The 27,498-nt window shown below is 39.6% G+C and overlaps 1 protein-coding gene across 1 annotated transcript in view; it reads left to right on the plus strand.

Moving 5' to 3' along the window:
• Positions 1 to 27,498, plus strand: part of KCNQ4 (potassium voltage-gated channel subfamily Q member 4) — a 518,522-nt gene that overhangs the window by 416,330 nt on the left and 74,694 nt on the right. Inside the window, exon 8 of the mRNA XM_053707227.1 lies at positions 21,282 to 21,370. Coding sequence (XP_053563202.1) covers positions 21,282 to 21,370 — 89 coding nt within the window. The remainder of the gene's footprint in view (positions 1 to 21,281; positions 21,371 to 27,498) is intronic.

The following is a 27,498-nucleotide window of genomic DNA, read 5'->3' on the forward strand; positions in this document are numbered from 1 at the left end:
CGGAGCGGAACCATCTTCTTCCAAGCCGACGCGGAACATCCTCTTCAACCGACGACTAGACGACGAATGACGGTTCCTTTAAATGACATCATCCAAGATGGCGTCCCTCGAATTCCGATTGGCTGATAGGATTCTATCAGCCAATCGGAATTAAGGTAGGAATATTCTGATTGGCTGATGGAATCAGCCAATCAGAATCAAGTTCAATCCGATTGGCTGATCCGATCAGCCAATCAGATTGAGCTCGCATTCTATTGGCTGTTCCGATCAGCCAATACAATGCAAGCTCAATCTGATTGGCTGATTGGATCAGCCAATCGGATTGAACTTGAATCTGATTGGCTGATTCCATCAGCCAATCAGATTTTTCCTACCTTAATTCCGATTGGCTGATAGAATCCTATCAGCCAATTGGAATTGAAGGGACGCCATCTTGGATGACGTCCCTTAAAGGAGCCTTCATTTGTCGGTAGTCCGTCGGGAAAGAAGGATGTTCCGCGTCGGCGGGATGAAGATTCAAGACCCTGCTTCGAAGATGATCTCGCCCGGATAGAAGACTTCTTCAGCGCCTCTTGGAAGATGACCTCGCCCGGATGGAAGATTTCTTCAGCGCCGCTTGGAGGATCACTTCATCGGATGGAAGATTTCTTCAGCGCCCCTTGGAGGATCACTTCTGCCTGTCCGGATGTCCTCTTCAGTTCCATCGGTGGCTCGTCTGATCGAAGACAACTAAAGGTAGGATGATCTTCAGGGGATTAGTGTTAGGTTATTTTAAGGGGGGTTTGGGCTAGATTAGGGGTATGTGGGTGGTGGGTTTTAATGTTGGGGGGGGTTGTATTTTTCTTTTACAGGCAAAAGAGCTGAACTCTTTGGGGCATGCCCCCACAAAAGGCCCTTTTAAGGGCTGGTAAGGTAAAAGAGCTTTGAAGTTTTTTAATGTAGAATAGGGTAGGGCATTTTTTTATTTTGGGGGGGTTTGTTATTTTATTAGGGGGCTTAGATTAGGTGTAAGTAGCTTAAAATTGTTGTAATATTTTTTTAAATGTTTGTAACTTATTTTTTTTATTTTTTGTAACTTAGCTTTTTTTATTTTTTGTACTTTAGTTAGTTTATGTAATTGTATTTAATTGTAGTTATTTGTAGGTAGTTTATTTAATTTATTTAATGATAGTGTAGTGTTAATTGTAACTTAGGTTAGGATTTATTTTACAGGTAATTTTGTATTTCTTTTAGCTAGGTAGTTATTAAATAGTTAATAACTATTTAATAACTATTCTAACTAGCTAAAATAAATACAAAGTTACCTGTAAAATAAATATAAATCCTAAGATAGCTACAATGTAATTATTAATTATATTGTAGCTATCTTAGGGTTTATTTTACAGGTAAGTATTTAGTTTTAAATAGAAATAATTTATTTAAGTGTAGTGTAGTGTTAGGTGTAATTGTAACTTAGGTTAGTTTTTATTTTACAGGTAAATTTCTCTTTATTTTAGCTAGGTAAGCTATTAAATAGTTAATAACTATTTAATAGCTATTGGACCTAGTTAAAATAAATTGAAAGGTGCCTGTAAAATAAAAATAAATCCTAAGATAGCTACAATATAATTATTATTTATATTGTAGCTATATTAGGGTTTATTTTATAGGTAAGTATTTAGTTTTAAATAGGATTAACTTAGTTAATAATAGAAATATTATTTAGATTTATTTAATTAATATTTAAGTTAGGGGGGTGTTAGGGTTAGTGTTAGACTTAGGTTTAGGGGTTAATAATTTTATTACAGTGGCGGCGGTGTAGTGGGGGGCAGGATAGGGGTAAATACATTTATTATAGGTGGCGACGGTGTAGGGGGGGCAGGATAGGGGTTAATAAATTTAATATAGGTTGCGGCAGGGTCAGGGAGCGGCGGTTTAGGGGTTAATAGGTATAGAGTAGCTTGCGGTGGGCTCCGGGAGCGGCGGTTTAGCGGTTAATACACTTATAGTTGCGGTGGGCTCCGGGAGCGGCGGTTTAGGGGTTAATAGGTATAGAGTAGCTTGCGGTGGGCTCCGGGAGCGGCGGTTTAGGGGGTAATACATTTATTTAGTTGCGGCCGTGTAGGGGGGACAGATTAGTGGTGTTTAGACTCGGGGTACATGTTAGGGTGTTAGGTGTAGACAGTTCCCATAGAAATCAATGGGATGTCTGGCAGCAGCAAACTTGTACTTTCGCTATGGTCAGACTCCCATTGATTCCTATGGGATCCGCCGCCTCCAGGGTGGCGGTTTGAAAACCAGGTACGCTGGGCCGTAAAAGTGCCGAGCGTACCTGCTAGTTTTTTGATAACTAGCAAAAGTAGTCAGATTGTGCCGTACTTGTGTGCGGAACATCTGGAGTGACGTAAGAATCGATCTGTGTCGGACTGAGTCCGGCGGATCGAAGTTTACGTCACAAAATTCTACTTTTGCCGGTCTGTAGCCTTTGATAACTAAGGCGAATCAGCCTCGCCACAAATACGCTGCGGAATTCCAGCGTATTTGAGGTTGACAGCTTGATAACTACCCCCCCCAATGTATGTAAACATTTGTGGATTGATACCCTTAGGCTGTCTAGTGCCTAGAGTATATATCCAATAGGCCTCCTTCTTTAGAAGGTCCCTGAGTCTATCACCTCCTCTTTCCTTTCTCCGTATTAAATCTATGGCCATCGAAGTAAAGTTATTAATTTCCTTATTATGCACCTCAATAAAATGTCTGGCCGCTCCAGTCGCGAAGTGGCCTTGTTCAATGTCGTTAATGTGCGCACGTATCCGCTCCCTCACCTCTCTTGAGGTGCATCCGACATATTGTTTGTCACATTGTTGGCATGTGATCACATAAAAGACATAACTTGACCTGCAGTTAGTGCAATGATAATGTGAAAAGAGTCTTTGTGTGGCCATAGACTGAAAGACCTTTCCTACTGTGGTGTGGCTACAGGCTTTGCATAAACTCCTGCCACACCTATAGTGTCCCTTGTTAGTTAGCCAACTTCTCTTCACTGGAGGTTTCCTTAATGCTAATGGAGAGATCATATTGACAATTTTTGCATTGCGTCTAGAGACGCAAAAGCAACCATTTTTAATCTCATCTTTCAGATCATCATCTGCCAGGAGGATAGGAAGATTTTTCGGACTATATTGCAAATAGAGTAATACTGGGGGCTGTAGGTGGTTATAAAGGTCGGCCTATTTCTTGGAACCCTATTTTTAGGGTTCCCCGCATCTACTTGTAACCTCATTCAATGCTCTAGTAACGGTATGCATTTTGTAACCCCTTTCAAGGAATTTTTCCATCTATATGTTGCTCTCATGTGAGAAGCTATCAACATCCGAACAATTCCTTTTGAGTCGCAGGAACTGACCCTTGGCTATGCCATAGCTCATATGCTTAGGGTGATAGCTTCTCGCATGCAAGAACTTATTTGATGCTATGGGTTTACAATAGAGGGATGCTCCTATTTTCCCCCCACCTGGAATACCTATCAATATGACATCCAAATATGGAATTTTTTCTTTTTCAAAAGATGAAGTAAAGCTTAAGCCTACTTCGTTGTTGACATAATTTACAAAATCAGTACTACTCTCTACTGAGCCAGACCAAATAAAGAGCAAGTCATCGATATATCTTTTGTAACCTATAATAGAGTCCAGGTGGGGGTTGGTATCTGAATAAACATGGGTGAGCTCCCACCAGCCCATAAATATATTGGCATAGGCAGCTGCGAAATTAGCCCCCATGGGCGTCCCCCATTGTTGAAGATTAAAAACTCCCACCAAACTCAAAATAATTATGGGTTAACAAAAATTTATAAACTCTCAATATGTACATGATAAGTTCTGAGGAGTAATTATCAAACTTATCTAACATGTATCTGACTGCTTCCAAGCACTTATTGTGTGGGATGGCCGAGTAAAGGCCCACCATGTCCACTGTAAGCCATCCCATGTTTTCATTCCATGTAGCCTGTAACACAACGTCAGTCCCGCACTCAAAAAAATGACCTTTTTTATGGGATTTCCATAGCGCTGTCATTACAAGTTTTGCATTGAGGCTAAAAAGCTTGCTTTACAGCCTATTCTGACACGATCCGTTCTGCAATCTGAGACCAGTAGTTATGAGTTTTGCGCCACAAAACTGTTACACAAAACTCATAACTAAAGTGTTACAAAGTACACTAACACCCTTAAACTACCTATTGACCCCTAAACCGAGGCCCTCCCGCATCGCAAATACTATTTTAAAGTTATTAACCCCTAATCTGCCGCTCCCAACATCGCCGCCACTAATAAAAGTTATTAACCCCTATTCCGCCGCTCCCAAACATTGTCACCACTATACTAAAGTTATTAACCCCTATTTCCCCGCACCCTGACATTGCCCACACTATAATAAAGCTATTAACCCCTATTCCGCCACTCCCTGACATCGCAACCACTAAATAAAGTTATTAACCCCTAAACCTCTGGCCTCCCACATCACCGCCACTAAATAAACCTATTAACCCCTAAACCATCAGCCCCCACATCGCCAAAAACTAAATTAACCTATTAACCCCTAAACATAACAACCCCCTAACTTTAAGTTAAAATTACAGGATCCCTATCTTAAAATAAATAAAAACTTACCTGGGAAATTAAAAAAAAGCTAAGTTTAAACTATAAATTAAACTAACATTAATATTATTCTAAAATTAAAATAACTATCAATTAAATAAATTATATTACTCATTTAAAAACCTAACACTACTAAAAAAAATACTGTTGCAAAAAATTAAAAATGCTAAATTACAAAAAATACTAAATTACAAAAATAAAAAAAATACTAATTACGAAAAATAACAAACAAAATTATTAAAAATAAAAACAATTACATCTAATCTAATAGCCCTATAAAAATAAAAAGCCCCCTAAAATAAAAAAAAAACCTAGCCTACAATAAACGGCGATATCAGGAGCGGCAGATTAGGGGTTAATAGATTTATTTCGGGGGTAACGATGTTGGGGCGGAAGATTAGGGGTTACTAAGTTTTATTAGGTGTCGGCGATGTCGGGGGCAGCAGATTAGGGGTGTTTAGATGTGGGGTTTATGTTAGGGTGTTTTTTTCCCCATAGACATCAATGGGGTTGCGTTACGGAGCTTTTCATTCCGCGATCGCAGGTGTTAGTTTTCTCTATCGGGAAAGGGTGCACAAGCACGTCAAAGCAGCGCTTGTATTTTGTGCAGTATGGAGCTCATCGCCACGATATCGCACGCACAAGGAAGCTTTTCCAAATCTCGTAATGGCAGCGCTATGGAGGGTGAAATAACGCAAGTGTTCATTTCGCACCCTCTATAGCGCAAAACTTGTAATCTAGGTGTATGTTAGTAACCTCAATAGGTGTTTGGTATCCCTTAGGAACGAAGGTAATTTGTAAACAATGGGTTGCAGTAGAGATTCAAGCCAGTTGGACAGGTTCTCAAATAATGACCCGAAACTATTGGACGTCCTTTCACTGCTACAGTGGACTTGTGGACCTTCGGGAGGTGATGGAAAATCGGAATCACAAGATTACTCACATTAAGATAATTAAAGAAGTCATCATCCAGTATATCTAATGCCCTACCATCATCAAGCAGATCTAAAAGTTGGACTCTAAATTGGTTGGTGGGATCACCCGATAGTGTCAAATAAACCTCACTATCACCCAATTGTCTTTCTGCCTCCTGGACATAATATAATCTGTCCAGCACCACTATAGAGCCCCCTTTATCAGACTGCTTGATAACGATGTCCTCTCTTTTTCAATTGCTGTGATGCTAACCTTTGTTCATGTGTTAGATTGTCATATCTAGTTTGTAGATTATTTTCTAACTTAATGAGGTCCTCCTCTATCCTCTTGTGAAAAGACTCTAATGCACAACCCCTAATCTGTGTAGGATAAAATACTGATTTTGGTTTGAATCCCTTGTGGGAATTCTTAAGTGTATCAGTATTGAGACCCTCTGTCTCCAATGAATACAAAGCTAGAAAATCTCTTGCTTCTGTAATGTCAAAATAATCATGATGTGGACAGGTGTCCTCTATGATTTCTTGTGCTGATGTAGGGTTGTGTTTGTAGTATTTCCTGAGTGTAAGACCTCTAATGAATTTATTGACATCCATAATGGTGTCAAAAATGTTGAATTTAACAGAGGGGACAAAGTTTAAACCCAGGCTTAGAACTGAGAGTTGTAATTCAGTTAAGGTAAATTGAGATAGATTTATGACATTTGATCCTTGTATTGGTTTGTTGGCCTGCCCTGTCTCAGATAATACTGATATCTCTGCACTGTTAGATTCTCATTGGTCAGTGTAGAGTTGTCCACTCTTTCTACCACCCCTCCTCCTCCTCCTCCTCCTCCTCTTTCTTGCCTGTGAGCTAGGTGATATATATATATATATATATATATATATATATATATACTACTCTAAATTAAACATCTCTGCAAAAAATCATAAACTATGTTGAAATGCAGTATTGAAATTAATGTTCAAATAACTATACTTTGCACTCTGGAATCCAATTGAAATATCCAAAATACCTCACGTGTACTCAAGGTCTCATTCCTATTACCACCTTTAAGGTGTCTTGAAACCTATTGGATGCCCTAAAATATTAAAAGGGAGCTGTTAGAATTATGTTCTCTTTTGAAATTAAGATAAATTGGTATGGCTGATTCTGGATCCTCTTTTGCTTACAAATGCTCTAAAAAACAATCTTTGAGAGGTCTTGCATACTGCTTATAGCACCCCCCCCCAGGGTTAAAATATAAATAACAAACTTAGAGTTGCAACTGATGTGCTGCCTAATTTTATATACATCCCCTGTCAACTGGGAATTAAACTCAGTGCAAAATAGAGCATATGCACAGGAATTATATCTACCACTACCACACTTGTAAAACCCTGCTTTAGCTGATAACTGTCACACTCTGCGGAGTGGGTTCTGGGGTAAGGAGTCAATGCAAAGTGTTGGCAGGCATAATACTGTCTTGAATATTAAAGGGGGCCAGTGGTATGCGTTTCATTATGGAATTACCTCTTTTAGGCATTGTTTAGTAACAGACAAGCAAGCAATTTTATTGTACAGGAACTAGAGACTGGAAACAGGATAGGCAAGCATGTGTGCCCACACCAAAACTGGAGTCTTAGGTAATGTCCACGATAGGGCAAGGAACCATGGTGCCCACTGTAATGCCAAGAACAAAGTGCCAACTTAGGCTGAAGACAGGAATGCCCACTTGAGGCCAAGACAGCAATGCCGACTGTAGGTGGAGACAGGCATGCCCACTCTAAAGCCAAAATTGGAGTTGCCCACTTGAAGCAGAGACAGGAGTTGCCCGCTTGAGGCTGAGACAGAAGATGCCCCTCTAAGGCAGAGACTGGTGTGCCCACTGGAGGCCAAGACAGGAATGCCCTCTGGGGGCTGAGACAGGAGCAGGACACAGATGCTTGAAAGAGAAACTGGTACATTGCAGATACCCTCTGCAGAGCTTGGCACAGGTGCTGGATACTGGAATTTGGCAGACACCCTCTGCAGTATCTCCAGTAGCTGGAGACTGGCATTTGGCAGAAACCCTTTGCGGAACTTGGATACAGAAGCGGGTGATTGGTACTTGACAGATACTTTCTGCGGCGCTTGGGTACATGCACTGGATACAGGACATTGGCAAGTGCCCTCTGCACGACTAGGATACAGGAACAGAATGCCAGAGAAGCAGAGAACAAGCTGGATTCAGGAACCAAACAGAAAATTCAGTAAAGGTCAGAGGTGCTAACAAGATGAACCACAATGTCAGGGCAAGGAGTGGTCTGTGAGGCTGCCTTAAATAGCAGTGCTGATTGAGAAACTACCTGCAGCTGTCAAGTAGGTGGAGCCAGAGGGTTATCCAGTGCAGGTAGCAGCACAAAGAAACTCTTAAACTGAGCCAGAGGCCTCCAGTGGCGCAAAGACAGAGCAACTGGCTAAGAGAGAACCAGCAACTAAAAGTCCCAGGTTCAATAACCAGTTTTCTCTTTTACATTTGGGTGACAACATATTCCCTAGAGTCCTAGCTCTTCTTGACACAAAACAGCAACCTTCATCCACTGTATCTAATCGTTTCTTATCTGTCTTCAAAATAGGCAAAGAATTTTGAATGATATCACAAATGTTACCATATTCATCACTATAAGTATTGCATTGCCAGACTTCTGCTTTGATCAAAACAAATCTTTCCAATCAAGACTGTAAAGATATTTTTTGATATTCTCTCTCTACAAATCTATCTGTTAAACCTTTATCCTGATAATCATATTTGATTGAATTGGTACAGTTTCTGTTAACATATATATATATTGACTTTTTGGAATAGCATTTATAGTGTAACTTGGATGCCATGACTTTGCATTTAAGATCACGTTTCCAGCATTTTCTTTGCAAAATAGTTCCAACTCAGTACATCCTTTCTTATCATCTGAAAACAACTTATATCCAAAAATGGAAGAGGATTTTTTACTGTGACGGGTAGTAAACCTCAAGTTCATATCATTATCTTGCAAATTCTCATAAAAAGTGGTCCCTTCCAAATAAACAGAAGGTCATCAATATAGGGACCGTAATTAATGGCAACCTTGTTGACTCACATAAATAAAGAAACCTCCATATAAGCCCACAACAAATTGCACTTTCTATGAAAAGCGCCAAAAATATTTTAAACTGGTATTACAGTGCATTTGTAGTAAATTTGCAGTTTGCCGGTGCAAGCCTCCTTTTTATTATGCCGGTCTTGACCTGGTGTTAAACTCTAATACCCCAAAAAATGGAGTAAACTTATTAGAGAAAAATTAAAATGTAAATGATCTGCACGATAAAAACTGGCACCTACGTAACACTTTACGTGAATAAAAACAATCCATTAGTTGGTTCTTCAGCAGTGTACACAATATACTGGGTGAGTAGCTTTTTTTTATAATTATTATTATATAACGATAATCAAGAGGTTGACGAACATGAAATGTAGGATCTAACCACATACTTTTTAAGTAAGGTTTGATACAGATGTTTAAAAAAATACAAAAGGTTAAAAGCAAGACAAGGTTCTAAGAATCGTGGCTTTCTGGATCCTGAGATTAGTCAAATCCAGATATACAGACACAAGACTAATAGAATAAGTAAATGTTATTGCTCCAGAAAGGAATTGTGGAACTTTTATTGAGTTTTTTTAAATGTATTTATTTTATTTGTTTGTTTGTTGTGTAATGTTTTTAAAATATTTTTGCAATGCCATTATCCTTGACAGTAGCAAGATAGAAGATTCTTCATTGATTTTAAAGGAGCTAATCTTGCCACTCACAGCTATGGTGAGGTGCAGTTAACATAGATAGCAGGATTCGCTTACCCCATCATTTTCCAGGCCACAGAAATGTTTAATTTGGACTAATGTCTTCCATAAAAGTAAGTTTAGAGGTAGTATAAGTCAAACAAAGAAAATAAGCTAACCTTTTTTGCTAATACGTCAGTTGAACAGCTGTATTTCATTCATGAGTGGCTAGTGAAATCACCTGCAGCATCAGAGGTTGCACTGTATGCGAATGAAAACCTAAGTAATCAGTTTGCAGTTTTAACTCTTAGAGGCCTATTTATCAAGCCGTCAACCGCAAATACGCTGGCATTCCGCAGCGAAATTGTGGAGAGCCTGATTCCCCTTATTTATCAAAGCCTACAGACTGGTAAAAGTTGAAATCTGTGACATCACATATGATCCACCAGTCTCAGTCGGACACAGATCGATGCTTACGTCATTACAGATGTTCCGAATGCAAATTCGGCACTATCTGACATCTTTTGCTAGTTAACAAATATCTAACAGGTACGCTCACCACTATTCCGGCCCAGCATACTTGCTTTTCAATCCGCTGCCCTGGAGGCCGCGGATGCCATAGGAATCAATGAGAGTCTGAAAGCAGCGAAAGCTTATGTTCGATGCTGCCAGATATCCCATTGATTTCTATGGGAGAATAAAATTATGTTTACACCTAACACCCTAACATAAACCCCGAGTCTAAACACCCCTAATCTGCCGCCCCCTACACCGCCACCACCTACATTATACTTAACCCCTAATCTGCCGCCCCCGATATCGCCGCAACCTACATTATACTTATTAACCCCTAATCTACTGCCCCGACACCGCCGCAACCTACATAAAGTTATTAACCCTATTCCATTGCTCCCGGACCCGCCGCCACCTACATAATGTTATTAATCCCTATCCCGCCGCTCCCGGAGCCCACCGCAACTAAATAAATGTATTAACCCCTAAACCCCTGTCCTCCCATATCACTAGCACTTACTAAACCTATTAACCCCTAAACTGCCAGCCCCCCACATCACCATTAAACTAAATTAACCTATTAACCCCTAAACCTAACAACCCGCTAACTTTACATTAAAATTACAACATCCCTATCTTATAATAAATTTAAACTTACCTTTAGATTCCAATCAGCCAGTAGAATGCGAGCTCAATCCTATTGGCTGATTGGATAAGCCAATAGGATGAAAGCTCAATCCTATTGGCTGATTGCAACAGCCAATAGGATTTTTTCAACCTTAATTCCGATTGACTGATAGAATTCTATCAGCCAATGAAATCTAAGGAACGCCATCTTGGATGACGTAATTTAAAGGAACCTTCATTCAGAAGAAGACGTCGTAAGAAGAGGATGCTCTGCGCCGGATGTCTTGAAGATGGAGCCGCTCCGCGCGGGATCGATGAAGATAGAAGATGCCGTCTGGATGAAGACTTCTGCCCGGTTGGATGAAGACGTCGGCCTGCTTGGATGAAGACTTCTGCCGGCTTCGATGAGGACTTCTGCCGCTTTGTTGAGGATGGATGTCTGCTCTTCAGAAACTGTAAGTGGATCTTCAGGGGTTAGTGTTAGGCTTTTTTAAGGGTTTATTGGGTGGGTTTTAATTTTAGATTAGGGTTTGGGCTTTTGAAAAAGAGCTAAATGCCCTTTTAAGGGCAATGTCCATACAAATGCCCTTTTCAGGGCAATGGGGAGCTTAGGTTTTTTTAGATTAGGTTTTTATTTGGGGGGTTTGGTTGTGTGGGTGGTGGGTTTTACTGTTGGGGGATATTTGTATTTTTTATTTACAGTTAAAAGAGCTGATTTCTTTGCGGCAATGCCCCGCAAAAGGCCCTTTTAAGGGCCATTGGTAGTTTATTGTAGGCTAGGGGTTTTTTTTTTATTTTGGGGGGGCTTTTTTATTTTCATAGGGCTCTTAGATTAGGTGTAATTAGTTTAAATATTTGATAATTTATTTTTTATTTTGTGTAACTTAGTGTTTATTTATTTTTTGTAACTTAGTGTTTGTTATTTTTTGTAACTTAGTTGTTAGTTTTTTGTAACTTTGTAATTTTTAATTGTAGATTTAAATTATTTGAGTAGGGTTAGGTGTTTAAATATGTAATATACGGCTAGATTACGAGTTTTGCGTTATGGTGAAAAAGCAGCATTATCAGGTTATAACGCTGCTTTTTCACTACCGCTGCTATTACGAGTCTTGCAGGTTTAGGGGCACCGCACACTTTTTTGGCCATAACGCAAATCAAAAAGGGAGGCCAAAAAGTGAGCGTTACACCCTATACCGTCAAGATTCGTAACGTATTCTAAAGTCAGTAGTTATGAGTTTTACGCTACAAAGCTGTAACATAAAACTCATAACTATAGTGCTAAAAAGTACACTAACACCCATAAACTACCTAAAGGGACATTATACACTCATTTTTTCTTTGCATAAATGTTTTGTAGATGATCTATTTATATAGCCCATAAAGTTTTTTTTTTTTTTAAATGTATAGTTTTGCTTATTTTTAAATAACATTGCTCTGATTTTCAGACTCCTAACCAAGCCCCAAAGTTTTATGTGAATACTGTCAGCTACCTTCTCCAGCTTGCTCCTGTTTGTGTAAAGGGTCTTTTCATATGCAAAAGAAGTGGGAGGGGGGAGTGTCTTATTTCCCACTTGCAGTGGGCTTTCCAGCTGCCTTTTCAACAGAGCTAAACTAAGAGGTTCTAAGTAAGTTTTTAAACATTTTTATACTGGATTTTTATATGAGTATATGTGCATCTTATTCTTTATAGTGTCTATTACATTTATTTATTTATTTATTTATTTATAAAATATTTTACCAGGAAGGATACATTGAGATTTCTCTCGTTTTCAAGTATGTCCTGGGTCCACAAGACATTGCATTGATAACATAGGGTACAATAAAATACAAAAAACAATAATAATACACAATATATGAAAAAAAAAAATTAACATAGAACAGGTATTTAATCAACCATGACAGATGCATTCTGTTTTGAGATATGTAGAGAGGGATCTCTTAAAGGATATTAGGCTTGGGGAAGGTTTGAAAGTGTGCGGGAGGTTGTTCCATAATTGTGGTGCTCTGTAGGAAAAGGAGGATCGAGCTGCTTTCTTTTTGTATTGAGGCAAGCTAAATAATGTGCTGGTATTGGATCGGAGGTTATAGGAGGTGGGAATAGCCGGGGAGAGCATTCTGCTCAGGTAGGGTGGGAGCTTCCCAGAAATGCTCTTAAACACAAGGCAAGAAAGATGGAGGGAGCGTCTGGATTCCAGCGACAGCCAGTTTAGTTCTTTTAGCATGTCACAATGGTGGGTTCTGTAGTTACATTGTAGCACAAAGCGGCAGAACGAGTTATATAACGTATTTAGTTTATTAAGGTGAGTTTGCGGTGCAGGTGCATATACTACGTCTCCGTAATCCATGATAGGCATCAGCATTTGCTGTACAAGCTTTTCCTTTACTGTAGGGCTGAGGCAAGATTTGTTTCTGTACAGGGCACCTAGTTTTGGATAAAGTTTAGAGACAAGTTTTTCTATGTGGAGGCCAAAAGATAGATTGGGGTCTAACAACATACCCAAGTATTTGAAAGAGTGGACTGCAGTCAGTGTGCAATTGGATTTTGTTTTGATGCGTAGATGGGAATTTTGTAATTTGTGTAATTTAGGCCCTGTTCCAAAGATCATTGTGACAGTTTTGTCAGTGTTTAGGAAGAGTTTGTTTTTTGATATCCACTTTTCTACCTCTGTGAATTGGTCTTGGAGCACTGCTTCAAGCTGCGGCAGATCGGAATTGTTTACATAGATTACTGTGTCGTCTGCGTACATGTGTACAGTTGAGGATTTGCAGACATTAGGCAGATCATTTATAAATAATGTGAATAGCAGGGGGCCGAGAATGGATCCTTGGGGAACACCACACGTGACCGGGAGAGGGAGGGAGTCACTGTCAGAAATGGAGACATATTGTGATCGATCCGATACATATGATCGAAACCAGGTTAGCGGACGATCACCAATACCTGAGTTTTTTAGTTTGAGCAGTAGTATATCGTGGTCTACTGTGTCAAAGGCCTTTGCAAAGTCAAGGAAAATAGCTCCAGTTAGGTCTCCTTGTTCCATGCCAGTTTGGATGTCGTTGCAAACTTTTAGGAGGGCAGTTGTAGTGGAGTGATTCGGGCGAAAACCTGATTGATCAGGGGTCAGATAGTTAGATTGTTGGTAATACTCACAAAGTTGCGTATGGACGCATTTTTCTAAAAATTTTGACAATACTGGGAGCAAAGATATGGGACGATAATTAGAAACCAAGGTTAACTCCCCACTTTTATGGATAGGCACTACTCTTGCAGTTTTCCAAAGTTTGGGTATGTATCCAGACACCAAGGATTCGTTAATTAGGGTTGTGATGGGTTTAGCAATTGCCGGCGCACTGATCTTCAACAGCATTGCTGGGATTTGATCAGGTCCAGACTGGTTTTTCATTTTTAGATTATTAAGGTGTTTCTTAATTACATTGATGGGTACAGGTCTAAAATTGAACTTCTGTATATTGGGTCTTTGCTGATTTAGTGGGGCCTGATCCACATTTGTAGTTTCAGGATGCGCGTCATTTATTAGTTTGTCAATCAGGGTGGTGGAGCATCTGACAAAATAACTATTAAAGGCATTTGCTACTTCTAAGGGGAGTTGCAGGGTTTGGTTGTCCACATTGACAGTGCGGGGTTGGGAGTGGATTGGTGGATTTTGTAAGTTGTTTATGATTTTCCAAAACTTTCTAGGGTTTGATATGTTATTGTTCAGATTTTCACAGAAATATTGGGCCTTGGCCAATTTTGTTTGTTTAGTGCATATATTTCGCCATTGTCTATATACACAGTGATCGTTCATAGAGCCTGTATGCTTGAACTTTGACCACAATGAATCCCGAAACTGGTACATTTGAATGAGGTCAGCTGTGATCCAATTTAAGTGTGCTCCTTTTACTCTCACCTTACGCAGTGGGGCATGCATATTCCAAACTTGTAGGAGTTCAGACTGGAAGAATTCTACTGCGGAATCTAGATCTGGGATTAGGTTTAATCTGTGCCAGGGGAGGTTCTTAATGTCATTTAGAAATGATTGAAGATTAAATTTTTTGAAGGACCTGGTGATTTTAACCTTGGGAGAGGATTTAGTTGCCTTTATTTTGCGCACGCAGTACACTAGGCAGTGGTCACTGAAATTGTTAGGGAGAACACCTGCCTCCTGGATTCGGTTGGGAGAAGTGGAGAGAATCCAGTCAAGCAGGGTGTGATTATGGCTTTTAATGTTTATGCGAGTTGGGGAGGAGATTAATTGCGTTAGCTGCAAAGATTTAAACAGTGAGCGACAACTATTATTTTTTAGATTCAGCCAATCAATATTAAAATCTCCAAAAACCAAAATTTCACTTTTTGGGTTTTGAGCTATGGTTTCACTAAGGAGATGTGCTATGTCAGAAAGGGAATGTACAGGGGAGCTAGGTGGGCGGTAGATCCCTGCAACAATTATTGATTTACTGCATGGGATTTCAATTTTGCCAGAAAGGAAATCAAAGGTGGCAGGAGAGCTAGATTTTTGTAAGGGGGTGAACTTTGTGGAATTGTCAACATAAATTACAATGCCGCCTCCTCTCTTTGCTCTATCATTTCTATGGCATGAATATCCATATATTGCAATGGCAGAGTCAGGTATTTTTGCGGTTAGCCACGATTCAGAGATCACAATGATTTTGGGTTTGTATTGTAAACACCAAGCTTGCAGTGCATCAATTTTCGGTAGTAAGCTGCGGATATTACAGTGCACAAAGGAGAGGCCTTTCTTAGCTGGAAGGCTAGGAATGGAATTTGTTAGGGGACCAGGGTTAGACTCTACGTCATTTGCAAGGGCAAGTAACATAAGGAATAGGAATTTGGAAATCATTTTTGATTGGCCATATAGTGAATGTGATACTTTATAATTTTGTGAGGTGGGGGTAGGAGGGTTATTTTTTATAACCCTCCACCAGCACTCAGCAGATAAGTTTCAGCAACAGAGCAGGCCATGATGTATGATAATTTGTTTTCCAGTTTGAGGTGTGTGCTTTTGGCGGTTATTATGTGAACCAAATTGGAGTGAGAAAAGGGTTATCATGAATAACAGTATGGATATATTTGGATTCATGTTAGTGGTATGAGGTGTGTAGATAAAAAATAAAAATGAAAAGTATATACACTATTGATGTGTGATATATAGCTATATGTAGGAAGAGAGGGTATTTATTCTATAGGGTTAAGTAGAAGGAAGGATGTGCTGATCAGTGGTTGCAGCTGTCATTTAAGGAGAATGAAAGAAGTGTGGGAGACTATCTATAGAGGAAGAAATGAGCCTGGGGTGGGTGGGGTGAGGGGCAGGGTGGGAGGGAAACTATCTTGCAGGATCTACCTTTTTGCAAAGCAGGGGCACAGCTGAGATAAGTTCTGTATTTTCTTGCAAGGCTTGGGTAGATATGTTTAAAAATCAGGCTTTTTGCAAAGCAGGGGCACAGCTGAGATAAGTTCTGTATTTTCTTGCAAGGCTTGGGTAGATATGTTTAAAAATCAGGCTTTTTGAAAAGCAGGGGCACAGCTGAGATAAGTTCTGTATTTTCTTGCAAGGCTTGGGTAGATATGTTTAAAAATCAGGCTAAAGGAGAGAGATAAATTAGCGTCAGATTGGGCTGCAAACATTTAGAGGAATGGGGAGGGAATATCTATGAACATTTGAGCTAAGGGTCATAAAAGCAAAAACACAGGGAAAGTTAAAATTACAGAGATAACACAGAGGTATTCATGTAGGGGAATAAAACCATTAAAGTACAAAAAAGATACATGGCCTTAGCTGATTAAACTAACTTTTAACATAATTGTCAGACATACATGCAGTTATATGAAAATGAGTGTATACTTTCCCTTTAACCCCTAAACCGAGGCCCTCCCACATCGCAAACACTGCCGCTCCGGACATCGCTGCCACTATACAAAACATATTAACCCCTAAACCTCCGAACTCCCGCATCGCAAACACTAGTTAAATATTATTAACCCCTAATCTGCCGTGCCTAACATCGCCGCCACCTATCTACATTTATTAGCAGCAACAGTAGTCAGCGCACCCAGCAGGGCAAAGAAATATAGGCACACGTAGCTTGCTCCAACTTGTTTATTGTACTGTTAACATATCACATTACAAATATGTTAAGGCACAAATGGTGATACGGCTAGCAGCTCAGGTCAGAAAAACAGGTTAGACGTGTTTCTTAGTGTATGTAACACATTATCCTCAGTGACCATGCTAAACACCCATAATTCCACACCATTCATTTGTGTAGGAACTCCTCCCACTTAATTAACAATCCAATAAAATTTTAATAATTCTCAATGGCAAGAAAGAATGGGTGTGAAGTTGGGGATTGTTTAAAACCATTCACAAAAAGAGCTCAGGTCCAAAGTTAAATGTATTTGTGTATTCTCTTATTTAAATTGCATACAGTAAACACATGTCACTCTTAAACACATGGACACCAGCTCTTGTGATATGATGAAAACAACAGCAAAATAAAAACATAATAATGTATATCTAAACAGTGTGCCGTGAAGATTTAAAGAGACAGCTATGCATTGCAATCAATCCAATTCTAAAATTCAAAGGAATAGTGTGTCACAAAAATTATTATTGATCTACATACAATTTAACATCCCACTCTGAATTTAGACCTATTGGCATCCGGGTATCCAAATGGAAAATCCAAAAAAAACTTCTCTTTTACTGAAAATAATTCCTCTATTTCCTCCTCTAGGGTGTCTAGGAATCAATTGGATAGCCTGGAATGTCAAGAGGGAACTATCAGAGTTGTGACACTTTTTGAAATGCAGGGATATTGGAGTGGTGGACTCTGGGTCCTCTATAGAACGTAAATGTTCTAAAAAACGGTCCTTCAAGGCATGTGTTGTTTGTCCTACATACTGCCTCAAACATCCCCTGCATGTCAAAAGGTAAATGACATAACAAGAATTGCAAGTCATGTGTTCCCGAATCTGAAAACTCTTATTATTTGCAGTGGACACAAAACTTGCTCCAAAAGAAGCATAAGAGCAAGATTTGCATCTCCTGCTTCCACATTTATAGAAACCCGGCTTAATAGAAAGCCAGTTTTTTTCTCTGTGGTTCTCTCGGCAACATAGAAGGAGATAGGAGATTCCCTCATGTTGGAGCTTTTCGTGAGACAAAACATGTGCCATCCTTAAGAATGCCCTTAAGACTCTCATCAGTATCCAAAATAGGGAGTGCCTTTCATACTATGTCACAAATCCTGCCAAATTCAACACTATATGTAGTAATAAATTTGAGTTTCTTAAGTCTACCTTGTTTTTTAGATTTATCAGACCGAAAGAGGTCATCTCTTTCAACTTCTTTTTTAACCCACTCTAAAGCTGTCTTAGAGTACCCTCTCTCAATTAGTCTAACTGTTAAGTCTTCAGAATGTTTAGAATAACTCTGAGAGTTACTACAGTTACGTTTGACCCTTATGTACTGGCTCTTGGGGATAGAATCAATGGTGTGTTTAGGGTGACATGACCAGGCATTCAGTATAGTATTACATTTATTAACCTCTAATCTGCCACCCCCAACGTCGCTGCCACTATACTAAATTTATTAACCCCTAAACCTAAGTCTAACCCTAACACCCACTAACTTAAATATAATTAAAATAAATCTAAATAAAACCTACTATTAATAACTAAATAATTCCTATTTAAAACTAAATACTTACCTGTAAAATAAACCCTATGCTAGCTACAATATAACTAATAGTTACATTGTATCTAGCTTAGGTTTTATTTTTATTTTACAGGCAAGTTTGTATTTATTTTAACTAGGTAGAATAGTTACTAAATAGTTATTAACTATTTACTAACTACCTAGCTAAAATAAATACAAATTTACCTCTAAAATAAAACCTAACCTGTCTTACACTAACACCTAACCTTAAACTACAATTACAATTACCTAAATTAAATACAATTAACTAAATTAAATACAATTACCTACATTACAAAAAACACTAAATTACACAAAATAAAAAACAAATTACAAGCTATTTAAACTAATTACACCTAATCTAATAGCCCTATCAAAATAAAAAGCCCCACCCCCCAAAAAAAAACCCTAGCCTAAACTAAACTACCAATAGCCCTTAAAAGGGCCTTTTGCGGCGCATTGCCCCAAAGAAATCAGCCCTTTTACCTGTAAAAAAAATACATACAACCCCCGACCAGTAAAACCCACCACCCACACAACCAACCCCCCAAATAAAACCCTAACTAAAAAAAAACTAAGCTCCCCATTGGCCTGAAAAAGGGCATTTGGATGGGCATTGCCCTTTAATTGGCATTTAGCTCTTTTTCAATGGCTCAAACCCTAATCTAAAACTAAAACCCACCCAATAAACCCTTAAAAAAACCTAACACTAACCCCTGAAGATCCACTTACAGTTTTGAAGACCGGACATCCATTGTCAACGAAGCCAGGAGAAGTCCTCAACGAAGCGGCAAGAAGTCCTCAACGAAGCCGGGAAAAGTCTTCATCCAAGCCGGTAGAAGTGGTCCTCCAGATGGGCAGAAGTCTTCATCCAGACAGCATCTTCTATCTTCATCCATCCGGCGCAGTGCGGGTCCATCTTTAAGATATCCGGCACGGAGCATCCTCTTCTACAATCAGCCAATAGGATTGAGCTTGCATTCTATTGGCTGTTCCAGTCAGCCAATAGAATGCAAGCTCAATCCTATTGGCTGATTGGATCAGCCAATAGGATTGAAGTTCAATCCTATTAGCTGATTGCATCAGCCAATAGGATTTTTTCAACCTTAATTCCGATTGGCTGATAGAATTCTATTAGCCAATCGGAATCTAAGGGACACCATCTTGGATGACGTCACTTAAAGGAACCTTCATTCGTCAGGACTCGTCGTAAGAAGAGGATGCTCCGCACCGGATGTCTTGAAGATGGACCCGCTCCGCGCCGGATTGATGAAGATAGAAGATGCCGTCTGGATGAAGACTTCTGCCCGTCTGGAGGACCACTTCTCCCGACTTGGATGAAGACTTCTCCCGGCTTCGTTGAGGACTTCTTGCCGCTTCGTTGAGGACTTCTCCCGGCTTCGTTGACGATGGATGTCCGGTTTTCAAAACTGTAAGTGGATCTTCAGGGGTTAGTGTTAGTTTTTTTTAAGGGTTTATTGGGTGGGTTTTAGTTTATTTATTTATTTAATTGTAGTGTAGTGTTAGGTGTTTGTGTAACTTAGGTTAGGTTTTATTTTACAGGTAAATTTGTATTTATTTTAGCTAGGTAATTAGTAAATAGTTAATAACTATTTAGTAACTATTCTACCTAGTTAAAATAAATACAAACTTGCCTGTAAAATAAAAATAAACCCTAAGCTAGATACAATGTAACTATTAGTTATATTGTAGCCAGCTTAGGGATTATTTTACAGTTAAGTATTTAGTTTTTAATAGTAATTATTTAGTTATTATTAGTAGGTTTTCTTTAGATTTATTTTAATTATATTTAAGTTAGTGGGTGTTAGGGTAAGACTTAGGTTTAGGGGTTAATAACTTTAGTATAGTGGCGGAAATGTTGGGGCGGCAGATTAGGGGTTAATAAATGTAGGTAGGTGGCGGCAATGTTAGGGACGGCAGATTAGGGGTTAATAATATTTAACTAATGTTTGTGATGTGGGAGTGCGGCGGTTTAGGGGTTAATATGTTTTTTATAGTGGCAGCGATGTCCGGAGCGGCAGATTAGGGGTTAATAAGTATAATGTAGGTGTCGGCGATGTCGGGAGTGGCAGATTAGGGGTTAATAAGTGTAAGATTAGGGGTGTTTAGACTCTGGGTTCATGTTAGGGTGTTAGGTGTAAACATAAATTTAGTTTCCCCATCGGAATCAATGGGGCTGCGTTACGGAGCTTTACGCTGTTTTATTGCAGGTGCTAGGCTTTTTTTCAGCCGGCTCTCCCCATTGATGTCTATGGGGAAATCGTGCACGAGCATGCACAACCAGCTCACCGCTGACTTAAGCAGCGCTGGTTTTGGAGTGCAGTATGGATCACAAGTTTGCTCTACACTCACTTCTTGTCTTTTAATGCCGGGTTTATAAAAACCTGTAATACCAACGCTGTAGGTAAGTGAGCGGTGACAATAACGTGCAAGTTAGCACCGCACCCCTCATAACACAAAACTCGTAATCTAGCTGATAGTTAATTTAATTTGTAGTTTAATGTAATTTTAGCATAACAGTTAGGGTAGATTAATTATTAAATCAAATTATGACATTTCCTTGTGGATGAATGACTAAGAAAATAAACTTGCACAATCTAATACAATTTTAATAATAAGTACCAATTTCAATTGCAGCTAAATATCAAGCCAGAAAAAAAATATATAATTTGATCATGGGAACGATAGGTGTAGTGCAAAGATATTTATACTAGTCTGAAACAAATGGAACACCATTTCTATAAGTAAAATGTATATTTTAAATATATGTTACGATAATGGCTTTGTAAATTCTTGTAGACAAAGATAATGGAAATCTGTTTGGTATTAAATTACTAAAACAATGCACAGAATGAGTGTACATTTTGTTTTAAATATGCATTATTGTATGGTTTAGTAAATTCTAGCAGACCAATATAATGAAAATCCATTTGAAATTGTAAAATTGAAACAACACCCAGGTCAAGAAATAATAAATGAGTACTTCATCATTTAACTAAGCCTTATTACATTATAAGACGAAGAATCATTAATTAATTACATCTTTTTTTCTTTAAGGCTGCCTGGCGCCTCTACTCAACTGACGTAAGCCGTTCTTACCTCACAGCAACATGGTATTATTATGACAGTATCCTGCCTTCATTCAGGTAAGTTTTTAAGAAGATAGCAGCTTTAGTGCCTAAAGATCACTTCCCTGAAGATACTACAATGTTTCAGTAGCAGGGACATGTTTAAATATTTCATTTTGGATAAAGTGCATTTATTTGCAAAATCCTCATTGCTGAAAAGTATTTGTCTGAGCTCCTCCCCATTTAGGTGATGTCACATTATGAAGCATGTCCAAGGCCTTGTTTCTTATTTCAGTCACAAAAAGAAACATGGGCTCAATTGCCCATATTGTAAAACATAAAGATGTCCAGCTCCAGTCCTAGGATAGGACAGCATGTCTGAACATTGTCAGCTAAAGTGTCAGTATGTTTATTTCTCAGAGTGATCCTTAAAATGACACTAAACCCTCTGAGTTTTTTACTTTTCAGCTCATTTACAAAGGTCCCTGATTAGTTGCTGGAGAGATCAGATAAGAAGGTTTTTTTACACCTAGGATAGCAACATGGTGGCACTAAACTTAAAACTAAAATTCTACACTCTTTTTTTTAAACATTTATGCAACTAATATAATTTTAAAAAACATACCTACATATTTATCATCAGCTTTAAATACATATTTTTGTCCAGGATTATTTTAGGGTTTACTATCCTTTTAAAGGGACATTAACACCTTTTGCTTTTGTGTCCCACACTCGCTAGTGAGGTCTACATTTCTGTAACCTTGTTTTTCTACAACGTGCTAGAAATTGCCTAATCAAGCTACTGATTTGTAAAAAAAACTAAATAAAGCTTACAGAATTTGTTTAATATCTGGTAAAATCCTGGTCTGTTTGTTGCCCTTGAGGACTTGGGTTGGACACCTCTGAGTCAAAATATTTACTATTAATTATTTATCATTTCAAAAAAGCAAATAGTGACATTCAGCTAGATTACAAGTTTTGCATTATACCGGGTGCGTAAATAACGCAACAAAATTAGCTTTATCGCACTTTCCATAGCGTTGCCATTACGAGTTACTGAAAAACCTTGTCTTGTTGTGCGGTATGGTGCGTTAAGCTCCATACCGCACAAAACCCAAGGCCTAACTTTACGTGCTCGTGTATGCTTTCCCCCATAGACATCAATGGGGAGAAAGTGTCAGAAATAAACTAACACCTGTGATTGCGGAATGGAAAATCGCCATAACACAACCCCTTTGATGTCTATGGGGAAAAGAAAATGACGTTAAAATCTAACACCCTAACATAAACCCCTAGTCTAAATACCCCTAGTCACCACTGTCCCCTGACATCGCTGACACTAAATAAAGTTATTAACCCCTAATCCGCCGCTCCCCAACATTGCAACACTAAATAAATGATTAACCCCTAATCCGCTGCCTCCCGACATCGCCAAAACTAAATAAACCTATTAACCCCTAAACCACCGCCCCCCACATCGCGACTATTAAATAAACCTATTAACCCTTATCCGCCAACCCACCCACCCACATCCCCAACACTAAAAAAACCTATTAACCCCTAAACCGCCGGCACCCCACATCCCCAACACTATAATAAAGTATTAACCCCTAAACCGCCAGCCCCCCACATCGCAACTAATAAACTAAACCTATTAACCCCTAGATCGCCAGCCCTAACATAACTATTCTAATAAAATAAACTACAAATTAAAAATCCTAAATTGCATGATTAAATAAAACTAAAACTACGAAAAAATAAAAAACCTAAATTACAAATTTAAATAAACCGAACACTACGAAAAAATTAAAAAACATCTAACACTATTATAAAAAATACAAATGAAATTATCCAAAATAATAAAAATTACACCCAATCTCATAGCCCTATAAAAACAAAAAAGCCACCCCAAAATTAAAACACCCCCTAACCTAACAATAAACTACCAATAGCCCTTAAAAGGGCCTTTTGTAGGTCATTGCCCTAAGTTAAACAGCTCTTTTACCTAAAAAAATTACAAAGTCCCCCTAACAGTAAACCCCCCCACCCAACCAACCCCCCAAAATAAAAAAACTAAATCTTAAAAAAACCTAAGCTACCCATTTAAAAATGGGGTACCTTGCATTTCTATTGGCTGACATTTTAAAATCAGCCAATAGGATGAGAGCTACTGAAATCCTATTGGCTGTTCAAATTCAGGAACTGTGAGTAGAATTTCTGGGGTTAGTGTTAGTTTTTTTGGGTGGTTTTTTTTTTAGATTAGGGCTTTGGGCACTAAAAGAGCTGATTGTAAAAGAGCTGATTGCCCTTTTAAGGGCAATGCCCATACAAATGCCCCTTTAAGGGCAATGGGTAGCTTAGTTTTTTTTTTAGACTTAGGTTTTTTTTATTTTGGGGAGTTGGTTTACTGTTAGGGGTAAAAGAGCTGTTTAACTTAGGGCAATGCCCTACAAAATGCCCTTTTAAGGGCTATTGGTAGTTTATTGTTAGGTTAGGGGATGTTTTTATTTTAGGGTGGCTTTTTTGTTTTTATAGGGCTATTAGATTAGGTGTAATTTTTATTATTTTGGATAATTACATTTTTTTATTTTTTTATAATCTTAGTGTTTGTTAGATTTCCTTCCATAAGGCAGGGAGAGTTCACAACTTAATTCCTTACTGTTGGGAAATACAACATCTGGCTACCAGGAGGAGGCAAAGACACCCCAGCCAAAGGCTATAATATCTCTCCCACTTCCCCTATCTCCCAGTCATTCTTTGACTTTCATCACTATAGGAGGTGGCAGAGAAGTGTCTGAAGATTTGGATAGTCCTGTAATGGGTATGTTCCCTTCAAGAAAGGACTGGAGTTTTAAGTAATCATGTCAACCTCTCAGTGAGAGTATTGATGAAAGTTAAAGTCTGGAGATGCAGGGAAAGTTTTTCTGCGAACCCATCCAGACTGTCGCCTAACAGCTCCTGAACAATCAGTGTTGATGAGTTTCACTGCTTGCTGTTACACACTCAAGTCCATGTCAGAGCGTTGCTGCAAGACTGTCACACTTGAGAGGCTGTGCCTGTTCCACGGCATGGATCCTGGAGGGTAAGACCATTTTATATATACACTTTTGCTATACAGGGTCACAGTGTGGCTCCTTTATGCCTCTATAGGATCAAGGGTTAATATCTCCTTCAGCGAGATTATTTGAACAGCTAGGGGTTATTTATAACTGCTTTAATGTGAGAGTTTTTGGGCTCATAGAATGTGTGCTTTTGGCTTGGAACAAACAGGTTTCACTTTCGTTTTTGAGTGTTGCGCCGCTCATAATAGCTTAGCGCCTTTTTCATAGCAGGGGAAGTCCTGTCCTGCGCAAAACTTTACCAGATGCAGTCTTTTCATTTGCCTATGATCCTGCTGCGGACATCACTCCTAAGGAGAGCATTTTAATTGTTAGCTGTCTAGGTCTAGGAGGTGGTGAGTGCCCCAACCATAGAGATTATAAAGGTGCCGTTTTTTAAATAAAAGCGTTCTTTTTTTGTCTGTCCTTCTGTGGATATATCTTAGCTATGGAGGACTCTGATACTACATTAGAAGGTTCCGCTTCTTCTGTACTGATTAATAATTCCTGTTAATGTTGTGAGGAGGCAGTGGTTTGCCCGCCTGCTCAATTTTGTTCCATTTGCCAAAGCATTGTTCTAGAGTCTAAGAAGGGAGACAAGCCTGCTAATACTCATAGCGCTATTAGCCCCTCTGAGCCATCTACCGCTCAGAAATCTGTGTCCCGAGAGATTACTACCCTTTCTACACTACCCGCTCCACATGCAGTTCCCCAGGGCTCAGCTAATCTTCCATCTGGAGGGTGCTTTTTTCCTGCAGACTTTACCATGCAGTTACAATCAGCGGTGTCTGCGGCCCTGAGTGCCTTACCTCCCTCTAGCAAATGTAAGACCTAGAATCATCTAAATATTTGTTGGATTTAGCTACTATGTCCCAGCTATCCGAGGATGAGTTAACCTCTGTAGCTTCAGAGGGTGAACTTTCTGAGTCGGAAACTTGAGTTTCTAAACCTCCTTCAGCGGAGGAACCCTCCTTTAGATTTAAAATTGAGCATCTGCATTTTTATTAAAGGAGGTTCTGTCTATGCTAGAGGTTCCAAAGGCTAAACTCCCTGAGGAATCTAAGATCCCTAAATTTGACAGGGTTTATGAAGACAGGAAGATACCTCTGACTTTTCCTGTGCGAGTTAAGATGGCGAACATTATTAGTAACGAATGGGAAAGAATAGGAACTTCTTTTTCCACCTTGTCTATTTTTAAATAATTATTCCCGGTCCCTGACTTTCAATTAGATTTGTGGGGCTCCATCCTTAAGGTGGATGGCGCTAGTTCTACGCTGGCTAAGCGTACTACTATCCCTCTGGAGGATAGTTCTTTTAGAGAACCTATGGATAATATTTCAACATACAGGGTTATTATTTCAACCAGCGGCAGCTGAAGCCGCGGTTGCTGGAGCAGCTACCTACTGGTGCGACACTGTCGTAGCTCATTGAGGTGGAGACTCCCCTCGAGGATATTCAGGAGAGAATTAAAGCTCTGAGAGTTGCTAACTCCTTCATCTGTGACGTGAATATGCCGATTATTCGCTTTGCAGTCCTTGCCTACCTTGGTCTGCAGATATGACTTCTAAATCCAGACTCCTTTATCTTCCTTTCAAGGGGAAGATTTTATTCGGTCCAGGGCTGGACTCCATTATTTCTACAGTTACCAGAGGCAAGGGTGCCTTCCTACCGCAGGATAAGAAGAATAGGCCTAAGGGACGGCAATTGTCTAATTTTCGTTCCTTTCGTTCTGACAAATCACGAAAGCAATCCTCATCCAAGTCCGAGCAGCCCAAGAGTACTTGGAAGTCGGCTCAGTCCTGGAATAAGTCCAAACAGACTAAGAAGCCCGCCGAGAACAAATCGGCATGAAGGGGCGGCCCCCGAACCGGGATTGGATCGAGTAAGGGGAAAGATTGTCTCTTTTTTCAGACGATTGGTTCCAGGATGTACAGGATCCTTGGGTCCTGGAGATTATATCTCAGGGATACCGGATAGGATTTAAATTTCATCCGCCCAGGGGCAGATTCCTACACTCCAGACTGTCTACAAGACCAGAAAAGAGGACTGCCTTTTTAGGTTGCATACGGGATCTCTCCTCTCTAGGAGTAATTGTCCCGGTACCTACAGCAGAAAGAGGTTTGGGGTTTTAATTAAACCTTTTTGTGGTTCCAAAAAAGGAGGGAACTTTTCTGAGTGTTCCCTCTTTCAAGATGGAGACAATGCGGTCAATCCTTCCTCTGGTTCAGGAAGGACAGTTTATGACCACAATAGACCTGAAGGATGCATACCTTCACGTTCTTATACACAGGGAACATTTTCAGTTCCTGAGGTTTGCCTTTCTGGACCAGCACTTCTAGTTCATAGTTCTTCCGTTTGGCCTAGCTACTGCTCCAAGGATATTTTCGAAAGGTTCTGGGGGCTCTTCTATCCGTTGCCAGAAAACGAGGTATTGCAGTAGCGCCTTACCTGGACGATATCTTGGGACAGGCACCATCTTTTCGTCTAGCGGAAGAACACTCGGAGTCCCTTCTCAGTCGTCTTCGTTCACATGGATGGAAGAACTTGGAAAAGAGTTCTCTTACTCCAAGTACAAGGGTGAATTTCCTGGGGATGATAATAGACTCCATATCCATGAGAATATTTCTCACAGATCAGAGATGTTGCAAGCTAACTACTGCATGTTTTGCCCTCCAGGTCTCCTTAAGACCCTCAGTGGCCCAGTGTATGGAAGTGATTGGACTCATGGTGTCCTGTATGGACCTTATTCCATTTGCCAGATTCCGTCTCAGACCCTTACAACTATGCATGCTGAGACAACGGAATGACGACCATTCAGATCTGTCTCAACAGATTGTGCTGGACAACCTGTCGAGAGACTCGCTCTCTTGGTGGCTCTGTCCAGATCATCTGTCCCAAGGCACGTCCTTTTGAGACCGTCCTGGGAGATTGTGACTACTGACGCAAGCCTTTCCGGGTGGGAAACCATTTGAGGTGCCAAGAAGGCACAAGGGCTGTGGACTCAGGAGGAGTCCTCCCTTCCGATCAATATATTGGAACTCCGGGCAATCTTCAATGCCTTGAAGGCTTGACCGCTTCTGGGTTCGTCCCAGTTTATCATATTCCAAT

Source organism: Bombina bombina, chromosome 3, assembly GCF_027579735.1.
Source record: "Bombina bombina isolate aBomBom1 chromosome 3, aBomBom1.pri, whole genome shotgun sequence".
In the NCBI taxonomy this organism is placed as follows: Eukaryota; Metazoa; Chordata; class Amphibia; order Anura; family Bombinatoridae; genus Bombina; species Bombina bombina.